At 41.0% G+C, this 13,584-nt stretch overlaps 1 protein-coding gene across 1 annotated transcript in view; it reads right to left on the reverse strand.

The window, feature by feature from the left end:
* The window catches only part of NBEA (neurobeachin), a gene marked incomplete at its 3' end in the record, with an annotated part of 537,034 nt that overhangs the window by 399,637 nt on the left and 123,813 nt on the right, over positions 1-13,584 (reverse strand). Inside the window, exons 7-8 of the mRNA XM_015569799.1 lie at positions 6,158-6,277; positions 3,082-3,228 (exon numbers count right to left, since the gene is read on the reverse strand). Coding sequence (XP_015425285.1) covers positions 3,082-3,228; positions 6,158-6,277 — 267 coding nt within the window. The remainder of the gene's footprint in view (positions 1-3,081; positions 3,229-6,157; positions 6,278-13,584) is intronic.

Here is a 13,584-nt window from a genome sequence, read left to right on the forward strand (position 1 = left end):
GATAAGTGAAATAAGCCAGTCTGAGAACGATAAATATCACATGATGTCACTCATTTGTGGAAGATAATGAACAACATAAACTGATGAACAAAAATAGAGCCAGGTTGGGGGTTAATGGGGAAATGAGGACACATTTGTAATACCTTAACCAATAAAGAAATTTTAAACAAAGAAAAAAATCAATTTGCTCTTCATCTGTATTCTATCCACCTTCCCTTTTTCATTCTCTAAACTTCTTGAAAGAAATATTAATATCAAAAGTTTTTGCAGTTATATTTCCGGATATTAATTATACTCTTAGTATTTAAAAATTGAGAAAATACATACAACACCCATAAATTTAAAGCCAACTTCCATTAACAACAAGGAGTCCTTGAAATACTGGCAACTTACAAATTTAATACTTTTTCATGTAATGCCCAAAATTTAAAGGCATGTTCTTTTAAAAGTTCTCACTTTAGCCCTAACCGGTTTGGCTCAGTGGATAGAGCGTCACCCTGCGGACTGAAGGGTCCGAGGTTCGATTCCAGTCAAGGGCATGTACCTTGGTTGTGGGCACATTCCCAGTAGGGAGTGTGCAGGAGGCAGCTGATCAATGTTTCTCTCTCGTCGATGTTTCCAACTTTCTATCTCTCTCCCTTCCTCTCTGTAAAAAATCAATAAAATATATATATTTTTTTTTAAATAATAAAAAATAAAAGTTCTCACTTTATATAGGTACTCTGTATCTATGTTAGGATTCTAGGAAAACTGGTATCACATGAATGCTTGTGCATAGAACATAGTGACTCAGGATTAACACTCATTTTCACTGTTGGAATGGAAGAACGTGATAAGAAAGAGCCATATGACAAATTACTAAGTTTGCAAAGTGTTTCAGGATATTGTTTTCTCCTTTCTAAATGAAAAAAAATTACATAACGCTATATTTAGCCCCTTTTCCTTTTTGCACCTTAAAAGCACCCATCAATTTTGAAATTTCACTATGGCAATCATATTGGATTTATGGTTTGCGTATCTGTATTTACTTGATTTTCTAACTTTATGTTTCATTGGTTTGATTGGTCACTCTACTTATCATTCTGTTAGTTGCTTAAAGAAAGCCACTTAAAATATTTTATGGAACAAGGCAAAGCAGTAGGCAAGGAAGGCAGACTGCAATTATAGAAACACTAGAGGACTGGTGCACAAAATTTGTGCACGAGGTAGTAGGAGGGTCCCTCAGCCCGGCCTGCACGCTCTCCAATCCAGGTCCCCTGGCTCCTAACTGCTCACCTGCCTGCCTGCCTGATTGCCCCTCACCACTCTGCATGACTGCTTGATGCCCCTAACTGCTCTCCCCTGCCAGCCTGATTGCCCCTAACTGCTCCCTGATGGGCCCTAACCTCCTCTGCCTCAGCTCCCACCACTGTGGCTTTGTCCAGAAGGACGCCCAGAAGATGTATGGTCTAATTCGCATATTACCCTTTTATTAGTATAGATTCCAATGCAAAGCCAACACTTGGCACAGCTATGTCTCATACCCAACCAAAGGAACCATGAAAGAAGTAACTAACTGTACAGGCACAAACTCACTTGTACAGATAGTTAAACAAGTAAAATGTATGGGAAAAGGAATGACACCAAGCATTGCCACCTTGACATAAAAATGACAGCACTATCCTAATGCAATTTATGATTACTAAAATCACTGAAAACAGCAATATATTTTCATCATAGTAAACTCAAACTGCCACTTATATGTCAACATGGAACATAAAATTGAAAACAAATACTAATGCAAAAATAAAAGACAAAAGAAATACTTTTAATGTCTGTAGTCCTTTTTCATAACACAATCTTTACACTGATTATTTAGACATAAGGTTTAAAATTAATCACCAGCTCTTCCATACAAGACATGGACTTCTTCAGAATCATAAAAATTTTCACATACACTGTATAATTCTTTTTCAGCTCCAAACATTTAGTGATGTCACTATTTCCAATGTGATTTTAATAAAACTCTTATACTAGTAACTCTTTTTCTAGCCAGGTGTGCTGCAGGGGTTGGGAGGTGGGGAATACAGGAGAGGGAAATTGGGAAACATTTGTAATACTGTCAATAATGAGATAAAATAAACAAAATTAAGTTAAAAAGCTAATCCTATATAATAAAAGCCTAACATGCAAACTGACCGAACGGCGGAATGACCAGCGAAACAACCAGTTGCTATGATGTTCACTGACCATCAGGGGGCAGACGCTCAACACAGGAGCTGCCCCCAACCCGCAGATCCCAGGCCAGCCAAGGCGGGTGCCACCCCCCCCCACCCCATTGCCCTGCTGATCACCTCACAGAGGGAGGAAACTGGCGGCAGTGTCGGGATCGGGGCTGGCGAGTGGGCGGCGCCAGGCTGGCCAAGGCGGGTATCAGCAGGGGCCCCCGATTGCCCCTTCACTCACCCCACAGATCAGCCCTGATTGCCAGCCAGACCTAGGAGCCCTACCTATGCACAAATTTCGTGCATTGGGCCTCTAGTTCATATATATAAATGCAATATCTTACCTAATTAAGTTTTCATTTTAAACATTACAAAGCAGGAAGAATATAATAAATCATATTAAATAATTAGCTTTGCAAAAATATTACTCTGTAATCACTGCCTACCCTAGAAACGAATAATTTCAGCCATATGTAATACTTTAAACCATTTTCCTTCTAAATCTTTATTCTTCCTAGGTTACCTCTAATTTTAAAAGTAATAGTCATTTTTGTTTGTTTATTATATATCTTTCAAAATTTGATATTTCAAATAGCACATTAAGCAATAGGATTTTATAAATTTCTTATTTCAAAATTATGTAAGAAAAGCCATAGCTTCAACATTGGAAAACAAACTAAAGAATAAAAATACTTCATGAAAAGTAAATGTTAAAAAAAGAATAACACCTTTGAAAGAAAATAAACATAACAGCTGAATTCCAAAAAATAGAGATGACTTTTAAACCACATTGAAGACTATCACTATATATTATATCACATTTCACATAGAATTTACATAAAACTTTACACAGAATTTATAAGAGAGTTCTTACTACCTTATATCCAGGTCCTAACTGATGAACTGCAAATATCTGTGCAGGGTTGAGTGCTTCACTGAATACATACACGGCACCAAGTTGACCACAGAATACTCTATTTGCATCAGCAGTTTCGGAGGATCCAAGAAAGCACTTGTCATAGCTCTATTTTTAAAAAGTCATAAAAAGCAAATGTATTATTTTCTAATGACAAAATATTTTAGGATACCTTCTTTCACTGTCATAACAATAAAAGAAGAAAGCATCAATTAATTCTTACAGAGTATTTAAGTAATAAAAGCCAGCTAAAGATTTTTAGGAAAGATAAATCAGTTAAATGTTTTATACTGATGGGCCACTTAAACAAACAATAACCATTTACTAAATCACTTGACCACTTCTCCAACTTTATATTTAAAGGCAAAAAAAAGGGGCTTATAATTATTTATTTACAATAGTAAAACTTATTTTAAACTAAAATGATTTATTATTATTCATATTCAGAGAGAGACTCATCAGAATCAGAGAATAACTCATCCAATTTTAATCATAAATACATAGGGCCTAATTTTTAAAATGCAACCTAATTTTTCCATTATTGATATATTCTACTATTTCTCCAGACAGAGGAAATCACTTCCCTCTCTCACATAAGTAAGCATTATTCAGAATCAGAAAAGATCACAAAGGTCTGATGCCTAAAGTAGATGATACAGTGCTCTCCATCTGGAGAGTTGAGCACCTAAGAAGTCATTCTTAACAAGACCTTTCTCACTAGGACAGTGGTTCTCAATCTTCCTAATGCCGCGACCCTTTAATACAGTTCTTCATGTTGTGGTGACCCCCAACCATAAAATTATTTTCATTGCTACTTCATAACTTTAATTTTGCTACTGTTATGAATCGTAATGTAAATATCTGATATGCAGGATGTATTTTTATTGTTACAAATTGAACATAATTAAAGCATAGTGATTAATCACAAAAACAATATGGAATTATATATGTGTTTTCCAATGGTCTTAGGCGACGCCTGTGAAAGGGTCGTTCGACCCCCAAAGGGGTCGCGACCCACAGTTTGAGAACCACTGCACTAGGATGTTTTAAACCTCTCCTAATATTTAGTCCCACCCATCTAGACCAGTGAAAGCAGTCACTGCTGTTTCTCTCTCACATCCTCACAGGTTATTACACTCATGTGAATGAGATACAAAATCAGAAAATAGTCATTAACTATCCAATCCTTAATTAAAAGTATAATAACTTAAGAATTGACTTCATAATGCATATGTGCATATGCATTATTGTCCAGGCCTCTCCATTTAGTGGAGCGCTACTGCAAATAATTCACAAATCTAAGAATTTTCTTCCTTGAATTAAAAATATATATAACTGTAGAGGTAATGACAGTCAACATGATCACTGAGGTTTTTTTCACTCTAATAAAAAGACTTTTTCCTTTGGAGAGCAAAACTTAAGAATTTCATCTGTATATTCTAATTCTGACAAAATTATCCTCATAAATATTTACTATGTCCTGACTACAAGGTTCTAGGACAAAAAAAAAACAAAAATTTTTTCTATAAAGGAACAGATAGAAAATATTTTATGGTTTGTAAGCCACATATGATTTCTGTTATCTTCTTTGATTTTTGTTTGTTAGGGTCATTAAAAAATGTAAAAACAGATTCTTAGTTTCTAGGCCACACAAAAAGAGGTAAAGGGCCCTGACCTAGAGAACAAACTAGACTATGCATACAGTGCTACTAGGAGAACAAGAGCCAATCCCTGCACTGAGAAGACTAAAGTCTACTGAGATGCAGATAATATTGAGATATGAATTTTATTAAAAAGAGGCTTGCTGGAATTATTCTTTGGGCATTAGAACACATCTCTTATTTTTGCTCTAACAGGCTTGGATGAAGATAAGAGAAGGCCCAAAATAGAGAAAAAAGAACTTTTAAGGTCTTAAATCTATATATCCTCTATTAAGAATCCAACTATGTTATCTCCTCCACTGCTAATATTCTAGTCAAAATTACTATCTCTTTGTTATAGCAGTAACATTTAACCAGATCCCCCTGCTTCTGCCAATTATTTTCCTTAAAAATATTCTCAATACTGCAGCCTGATTGATGTCTCCAAAATACCAATCAGCATCATGTCTCTAGTCTGCTTATAATCTTACTAGAGGCCTGATGCATGAAAATCATACAAGAGTAGGCCTTCCTACTCCCAGCTCCTGGCACCAGCTTCCCTCTGGCACCTGGGACCCAGGCTTCCCTTTTCCGCAGGCAGGCACACAGGGCCCGGGCTTCCCTCACAGCCCTGGCTTCCTCCAGAAGGTGGTCAGGAAGGACTTCCAGTCTAATTAGCATATTATGCTTTTATTATTATAGATAAAGATTTTGAGACTAGATAACATTGGAAAGCCCAAGCCTTATGTTAGTACATGAGGCCTTGCATATTTGACTGTCTAGTATCTGCTTTGCCTCATCTCTTATCTGTTCTTTTCCCTCTGCCCCAAACAAACTGGTTACTTTGTTGTTTAAGAAACTTTCCAGTTTTGGCTTAAAACCTTTCAACATCCAATGAATGGGATATTCCCCCCAAATATCCACATGGCTTGCTCCCTGAACTCTAATAAAATCATTTCTGAATCATCTGGCTTCTCCCATCCCTAAACCTACACTTTCTATATCTGTTCCCACTTAATTTTAGTCCATAGAATTTATCACCATTTATCTAATAACTAGTAGTGACTATATGTTATACTTATCTGTCTAAGGTTTTTGTGTCATTTCCAAATAAGGCAAAAGATACATTTTTAATGCCTGGGATTCTGGAAATACTAGAATACAGCCTTGATGTTTTTGACCTAATATTTAATAAATTATCAAAGCATTTTTTTTCTTTTTTTGTATCACTAATCATGTCTTGTAGCAATTATATTAAAGACTTAAAAATTCACTTAATAGAAAAAAGTTCAAAGTAAAACTATTAAGTTTCTAACAAACTATTTAATTATTCAGTTATAAACAATTACATATCATATGTTCAAATACATTAAAACACAGGTTAAAATAAAACTTACATCATTTGTGTTAACATGCCAAGCCATATCACCATAGGATACTAGCTGTCCATTCACATAGCATCGAATTTCACTGTTTCTCCATCGATTGTATATGTGGACAATGCTGATCATATACCACTTAAATGAAAAAAAAATTAAAGATATCAATAAGTAATGTTTAATTTTTATTGTATAAAAAGCAATTATAACATTCATAACATACCTACAAAAAATGCTTTCAGCAAGTAACAGTTGCCCTCTACTATTTGAGTTCCCTCATCCCATTTCTCATCTATCAGATGAAAGAAGTAAGTCATAAAGAATAAACTTGTGATTTGGACAGAGCTAGAAAGCCTTGAATCTTACTAAACCTTCCAATTAACAAAGATCCAAAAACTATGAAATTACGATTATATTTGTGTTGATTCATTTAACAACATTTACATTGTGCCAGGTACTGCAAACTCACAGATTTGACAAGACTGTGCTACATAGTTCCCACTTTCCTGAAACTTATGGTATAATGAAAAAGACATACATTAAACAAGTAAAACAATATAGGATCACAAACCATAATGATTTCTGTGAGGAAAAGAGAATGGTTTAAAATGAGAGAGAATAACCTAGATTATACTTTGGACTGCATGGTCAAGAAAGACCTGACAAATGAAAAACTTTTTAACATTAATAGTACAATTTAGATACAATTGAAACACGCCATTTAGACTTATTAAATCAGGGATAATTTTATATTCTAAACTTAACTTATGAATATTCATTAAAAATAAAGAAATAAATTTCAATTGAGTTCTCATTTTATATTTACTAGGGCCAACAAAATGCATTTTTAGTGTTGTTGGGTTTTTTTTATATAGATGGATTTAGTTATATAATAATTTGTGGATCCAAAACTTAGTTTCTTTATAGTTAACTAGAGGCCCAGTGAGTGAAATTTGTGCACGGGTAAGGTCCCTAGGCCTGGCCGGTGATCAGGCCCATTGGGGCCTTCTGGCTGCTGGCTGGGGCCTTCCTTCAGGCTGCTGGCCAGGAAATTCCTTCCCCACCTGCCAGCTGCTGGTGGGGGCCTCCCTTCCCTGGATGCTGGCTGAGGCCCGGGGCCATCATTTGTTCTGCACACTCCCCCCTGGTGGCCAATGTATGTCATAGCGAGCGATCAAACTCCTGGTCTCTTGGTCGAGCTCCCGAGGGGACAATTTGCATACTAGGCAATTTAGATGATAGATAGATAGATGATAGATAGATAGATAGATAGATAGATAGATAGATAGATAGGTAGATGATAGATAGGTAGCCTAAAGCAGAGAATATAAAAATAGTTCTCTAAAATGAGAAAAACACAAATGATTTCTAGATATTTGAGCAAGTATACCTTCTGTGGATAAGGGGGGCGAGGGATAATTAGACTAGCTTTCATAAAAAAAAAAAAAAAACATAAAAATATAGACTACAGACTTTGTTCTCCAGATTACTTAAAAGCACTATTCAATTACTTAATAAATATTTGCAAAGTACATAACTTTAATAATAATTCTCAACCACTAAAAATTGTTATTTCAAGTTGTCTGGAATATTTTGAACAAAATTCAATTCATTTATTTTTATTTAGAAAATCAACACTAAACAACTCACAGAAAACAGTAATATATAAAAAACATTATCAACTATAAAAATAATGTCAGGTCAAATCATTTAACTCATTCACAAGTTTTTTATCTTCTTAAGTTGTTTCATTCTAGGTAATCTAATTTGTTGCAAATTGAGTCATTAAAGTTAGTCATTTAACAGCTCATGTTTCTAAGTATTACAAACTTATGAGAAAAGAGCTCATAAAATTGAGCATCAAATAAATTTAAGAAAACTTCATAGATATTTACATATGTAAGAATCAAAATTTATCTAAATAGCCCTAGCTGATTTTGCTCAGTGGATAGAGCATCAGCCTGCAGACTGAAGGGTCCCAGGTTTGATCTGGTCAAAAGCACATGCCTGGGTTGCTGGCTTGATCCCCAGTAGGGGTTTGCAGGAGGCAGCCAATCAATGATTCTCTCTCATCACTGATGTTTCTCTTTCTCCCTCTCCCTTCCTCTGTGAAATAAAAAATATGTATGTTTTAAAAAATTTTCTACATAATTTTCAACCATAATGCAATCTAGACACAATATGTACATTTTTAATAAAATTTTGAGAAATTAAAATATCTAAATAGAATAGACATGATTATAAATATAAAAATTTTCTGCTGCTGAAAGACAGTGTTTGTTTTAAAACAAACACTAAAAGCTGTACAATTGAGAGATTCCAAGATGGTGGCAGAATAAGCAGAAGCTGCACTGACAATCTCCCAGTACCAAATTAAAATTACACTAAAATATAGAGGTATCATCCTGAATAACCTACAGAAGACTAAATGGAAAGAACCCTTTTAAACAAGGATGTAAAGAGGAGGCCACATCAAGATTGGTAGGAAGTGTGGTGGTGCAAGAAGGCTGGTTAGGCTCGCACAGGCAGCAGTGAAATTCTGGAGAAATATATCAGTTGTAGGGGGTTACCTCTGAGAAGTCTGGGATATAAACACAAGCTGGACTCCCCGGTCCAGAGTAACAAAACTGGGAAAGGTGCCTAAATAACACCTGGCTATGAAAAGCACCAGGGGTACAGTCCAGCAGGAGAAGATGGCTAGATACACAGGCACCCCCTTAATGGGCCAACACACTAAATTGCATTTGCAGGCACTCAACTTGGACTCCGGCAGAGAGAGGGCAGGGTGAACTAGAGCTGCATGAGGAGAGTCTGTAGCTCTGTGGAGACAGCCACCAGGATCACTATGCTGAAGAAGCATTCCCCACTTCTGCAGAAGCATTCTTTCTTGGGCAGAGCTTTCCCAACAATACAGCTTCAGCATGGGGGGAAGCAATTGCCCCACCAATAGAAAATCCTCTTGTCCCACCCTGGAGAGTTTACATCCACTGTGCTAACATGCTTCTGGGCCTTGGGCTAGAAAGAGCAGATCTTGGTGCACAGCTTGGTCCTTTCCACATGCACTCAGACACAGCTGAGGAAGCCATAACTGTGGCTCTGATAGCTCTAAACAGGGTACGCAGAGCCCATTATAAACAGCAATAATTCAAAACAGGAGATGAAATAAAGAGCTTACAAGACAATAAAATTGGTTAAAAGAGTTTGTTAACAACAATCCAGCATTACAAGAAATGTTAAAGGGCTGTTAGAAGAAAAAGAATGAGAGAGAAACAAGCAAAAATAATACAAATGACAATCTACACTAATAAAAGAAATCACGCAAATTGACCGTACCTTTGCTGCACCTTAACCCACGCCCACCAGCCAATCAGAGCAACTATATGCACATTAACCCAACCAAGATGGCAGCCAGCAGCCACAAAGCTGGAGCAAGCAGGAGGCTTGGTTGCTCCAGTGATGGAGGAAGCCAAGCTCCCGCGCTGCCACGGCTGGCACTGAGCTCCACTCAAGGCAACAAAGTTTCAATTATAGAAGATAAATAAACCCCAGATACCTGCTTTCAGCCAGCCGTGGCCACGGAGCTGGAGTGAGCAGGAGGCTTAGGTTGCCCCTAGCGATGGAGGAAGCCAAGCTTCCCGCCCACCCTGGCCAGCTCTGATCTCCACTCAAGGCTACAAAGTTTCAATAATAGAAGGTAAATAAATCCCAGAAGAAGAAAAAAAAGAAAAAAAGGTGAGGATGGGAGCTTCCGTCACCGGGGGGCTTGGCCAGCCTGAAAACAGCACTCAGCCCCTCACCCAGACTGGCCAGGCACCACAATGGGGAACCCCACCCTAAAGGGGTGTGGCAAGCCTGAAAAGAGACATCAGCCCCTCACCCAGGGTGGCCACACCCCCATGAGGTGAGGGTCCCCACTGGGGGCAGGGGGGCTTGACCAGCCTGCAAACAGCCATCAGCCCCTCACCAAGGCAGGCCAGGCAACCAGTGGGACCCCCACCCTGATCCAGGACACCCTTCAGGGCAAACCAGCCATCCCCCACCCATGCACCAGGCCTCTATCCTATATAATAAAATGGTAATATGAAAACTGACCCTAACAGCAGAACGACTGGGAATGACTGGAAACTATGACACACACTGACCACCAGGGGGAAGATGCTCAATACAGGAGCTGTCCCCTGGTGATCAGTGCGATTCCACATGAGGAGCTCTGCTCAGCCACAAGCCAGGCTGATGGCTGCCTCCACAGCGGTGGTGGCGGGAGCCTCTCCCACCTCCTCACCAGCACTAAGGATGTCCGACTGCAGACCATTATAAACTGATGAACAAAAATAGATACAGAGGGAGAGCAACATCGAACAGACTATCAAACTACAGCAGGATGTCGGGGGAGGGTGGAGGGAGGGGGGGCATAGGTAAGAGATCAACCAAAGGACTTGTATACATGCATATAAGCATAACCAATGGACACAAGACACTGGGGGGGAGGGGGGGTTTTGGAGGCCAGGGGAAGGTCAAGGGGAGAAAATAAAAGGAGACATATGTGATACTCTTTGTAATACTTTAAGCAATAAAAACAAAATTAAAAAAAAAAAGTCAGGGATCGCCCATTAGGGATAGCTCCATGGTTGAGCATCAACCTATGAATCAGGAAGTTACCATTCGATAGTTCGTTGCAGGCTTGATCCCCAGTATGGGGCATACTGGAAGCAGCCGATGAATTATTCTCTGTCATTACTGATGTTTCTATCTCTCTCTCCCTCTCCCTTGCTCTCTGACATCAATAAAAATCTATACTTCACACACACACACACACACACACACACACACACACACACAATACTAGAAGCCCATTGCAGGAGGATTCCTGCAAGAATAGGGCTTCCTCCGGTTGATTGCACCTCCAAGCCCCTCCCGCCCAGGGCTGCACACAGGGGTCCCGCGAGGTTTAGGCGGCTCATTCGCTCCACCAAGCCCCTGCCCAGGACCGCTCATGTAGGGAGGGGAGGGGGGTCCCAGCTGGGGGCGGGGCTTAGGCGGCTCGTTTGCACCCCCAAGCCCCACTGCCCAGGACCGCTCATGGGGGTCTCGCGGGGCTTAGGCAGCTCATTTGCTGTTTGCGCCACCAAGCTGGCTGCCCAGGGCCGCTCATGGGGGTCTCAGCTGGTGGCAGGGCTTAGGTGGCACATGGGGGGCCCGATGGCAGCTCGCATTGGCCTGCCCCTGCCTGCAGTATGCAACTTAGCCACCATCTTTGTCAGTGGTTAATTTGCATATTGTGCTGATTAGCCAATGGGAGGCATAGCGAAGGTACAGTCAATTACCATGTTTGTCTATTATTAGATAGGATTTTAAAAGAAGGGGTAAGCAATACTTATAGCTGACAAATAGACTTCAAAGCAAAGGCCATAGCAAGAGACAAAGACAGTCACTACATTACCTTAAAGAGATTGAACCATAGAGATAAGGGAAGATGGCAGCTGGCAGGATGGTGATGAGGGATAGGAAGTGAGTGAGTGAGGGGATGAATGGAGATTGTGTGGATGTGTGTCGTGTGTGAATGAGTGAGGGACAGTTAAATCCGGCAGGAGCAGCAGAGGCTGACAGACCAGGCTCTCTGGACAGGGAGAGATTACCACCGCTGCAGCACTCCCCAGACTGCGGGACTCGGGCACAGAGCCCACGCCAACTTCAAGGGGAGAGTGGCCTCTTCTAGGAACTCAGCAGCACCACCACCCAGACAGGCCTTAGACACTGCCCAGCAACCACTCCGTCAAAAATCCTGCAGCCACAGCCACAGACTCTGGGACTCTGCACCAGAAGAGCAACTTGCCGCTGGCAGCAGTAAGTGCAGTCTCCCTCTCTCCAGTGGCAGACCTCCGACATTGCCTGCATAGGCGTTCACGTGTCTCCAGCTCGCAGGTCTCCAAGGCACACCACTCCATAGACCCCTTAGGAGTCACTGGGAGACTAAGCTGGGTGTGCTTTTGTACAGACACAGGCTCACTGCCACCCAGTAGAAATTCTGAATTACCTCTGCCTGAATAACTGCCCCCACACACCCAGCTGCTCAACTTAAGCGTTAGGGCCCCTCAGCGCCAGGGCCCCCTAGAGTGCGTCTGAGCTCAGCGCTGGGGGAATTGCACCTGCGAACTGCACCGCCACAGTAGCTCACTCCCCCTCAGCCCATCTATCCACAGGGCACTTTGGGGAAGCCAGGGTGAGCCTCTGCTGGGTCCGATCTTGGACTAATCGGGACGCACTCCTCTGGGCAGTAGAAATTTGGAATTCAACCATCCTGGATACCTGCCCAAAGCATGCCTGGGCCCTTCAGAGTGCTTCGCTATGCCTGCGCTAGCAAACTCACTGCGGGTGTTCCTGTGTGCCACTACTGGGAACGCGAGCCTATCCACCACAAGTGCATCAGCAAAATCTGAGTTTCCCCACCCCACAGCTGCAGAACTTTGGACACTACAGGTGCATATTTTTCCAGCGTGCAGGTCTCCCAAGACCACCACTCCACAGGCAACCCTGGGGCCCCGCTGCAAGCCCTGCTGGTCCTGCACTTAAACAAACAGGGGTACACTGCTGGGCTGTAGAAACGCTGAATTCCCTTTCCTGGGATACCTGCCTATAGACACTGCAATCCAGTGGCTTCAGTGCCAGGGCGCGTCAGAGTGTGTCACTACACCCTGCTGGCAAACACACAAAAGGTGCCTCTGTGAGCGGCTGCTGGAATTGTGTGTATCCAACCACGGAGGCAGCAGCAAAAGCTGAGTCTACCCACCCCACAACTATAGAACTCTGGACACCACAGTCACGCTTTGCCAGAAAACAGGCTTTCTGAGCCCTACCACCCCAATAGACGGTTCCTGGATGCCACTGTGAGTCCCGGCGCGGCACACGTGATTTCAATCAAGGGCATAAGGCAGCAAAAATTGGAACGCCCCCTCCAAAGCTGTTGACTTCTAGACACCTCAGTCATGCCTTTCTAGCTCACAGGCCTATATCAAGAGAACGCAAATAGCTCAAGTAGGGAGCTACACTAGACTACCAAACCCAGGAGACCTGAGAGGTCACACCAGTAGAACCACACCCTAAAGAAACTGGGTAGCAAAGCAATCGGAACCACAATTAAAACATTACAGCAAAATATGGGAAGACAAAAAAGCAACCCACAAAGGAAAGAAAAAGAGGAGTCACCAGAAAGGGAGTTAAATGAAATTGAGACTACTAACTTATCAGAGAAAGAATTCAGAGTAATGGTTATAAGAATGCTCAAATGGCTGTATGACAAATGCACACAACTCAATGAGAATTATAAGGACCTGAATGAGAATGTCACCAACATGAAAAGGAACCAGGAGGAAATGAAGAATGACATAGCTGCAATAAAGAACACAATGGAAGGCTTAAATAGCAGACTAGAAGAAGAAGACAGGAAG

Source organism: Myotis davidii, unplaced genomic scaffold (assembly GCF_000327345.1).
Source record: "Myotis davidii unplaced genomic scaffold, ASM32734v1 scaffold144, whole genome shotgun sequence".
Classification (NCBI taxonomy): Eukaryota; Metazoa; Chordata; class Mammalia; order Chiroptera; family Vespertilionidae; genus Myotis; species Myotis davidii.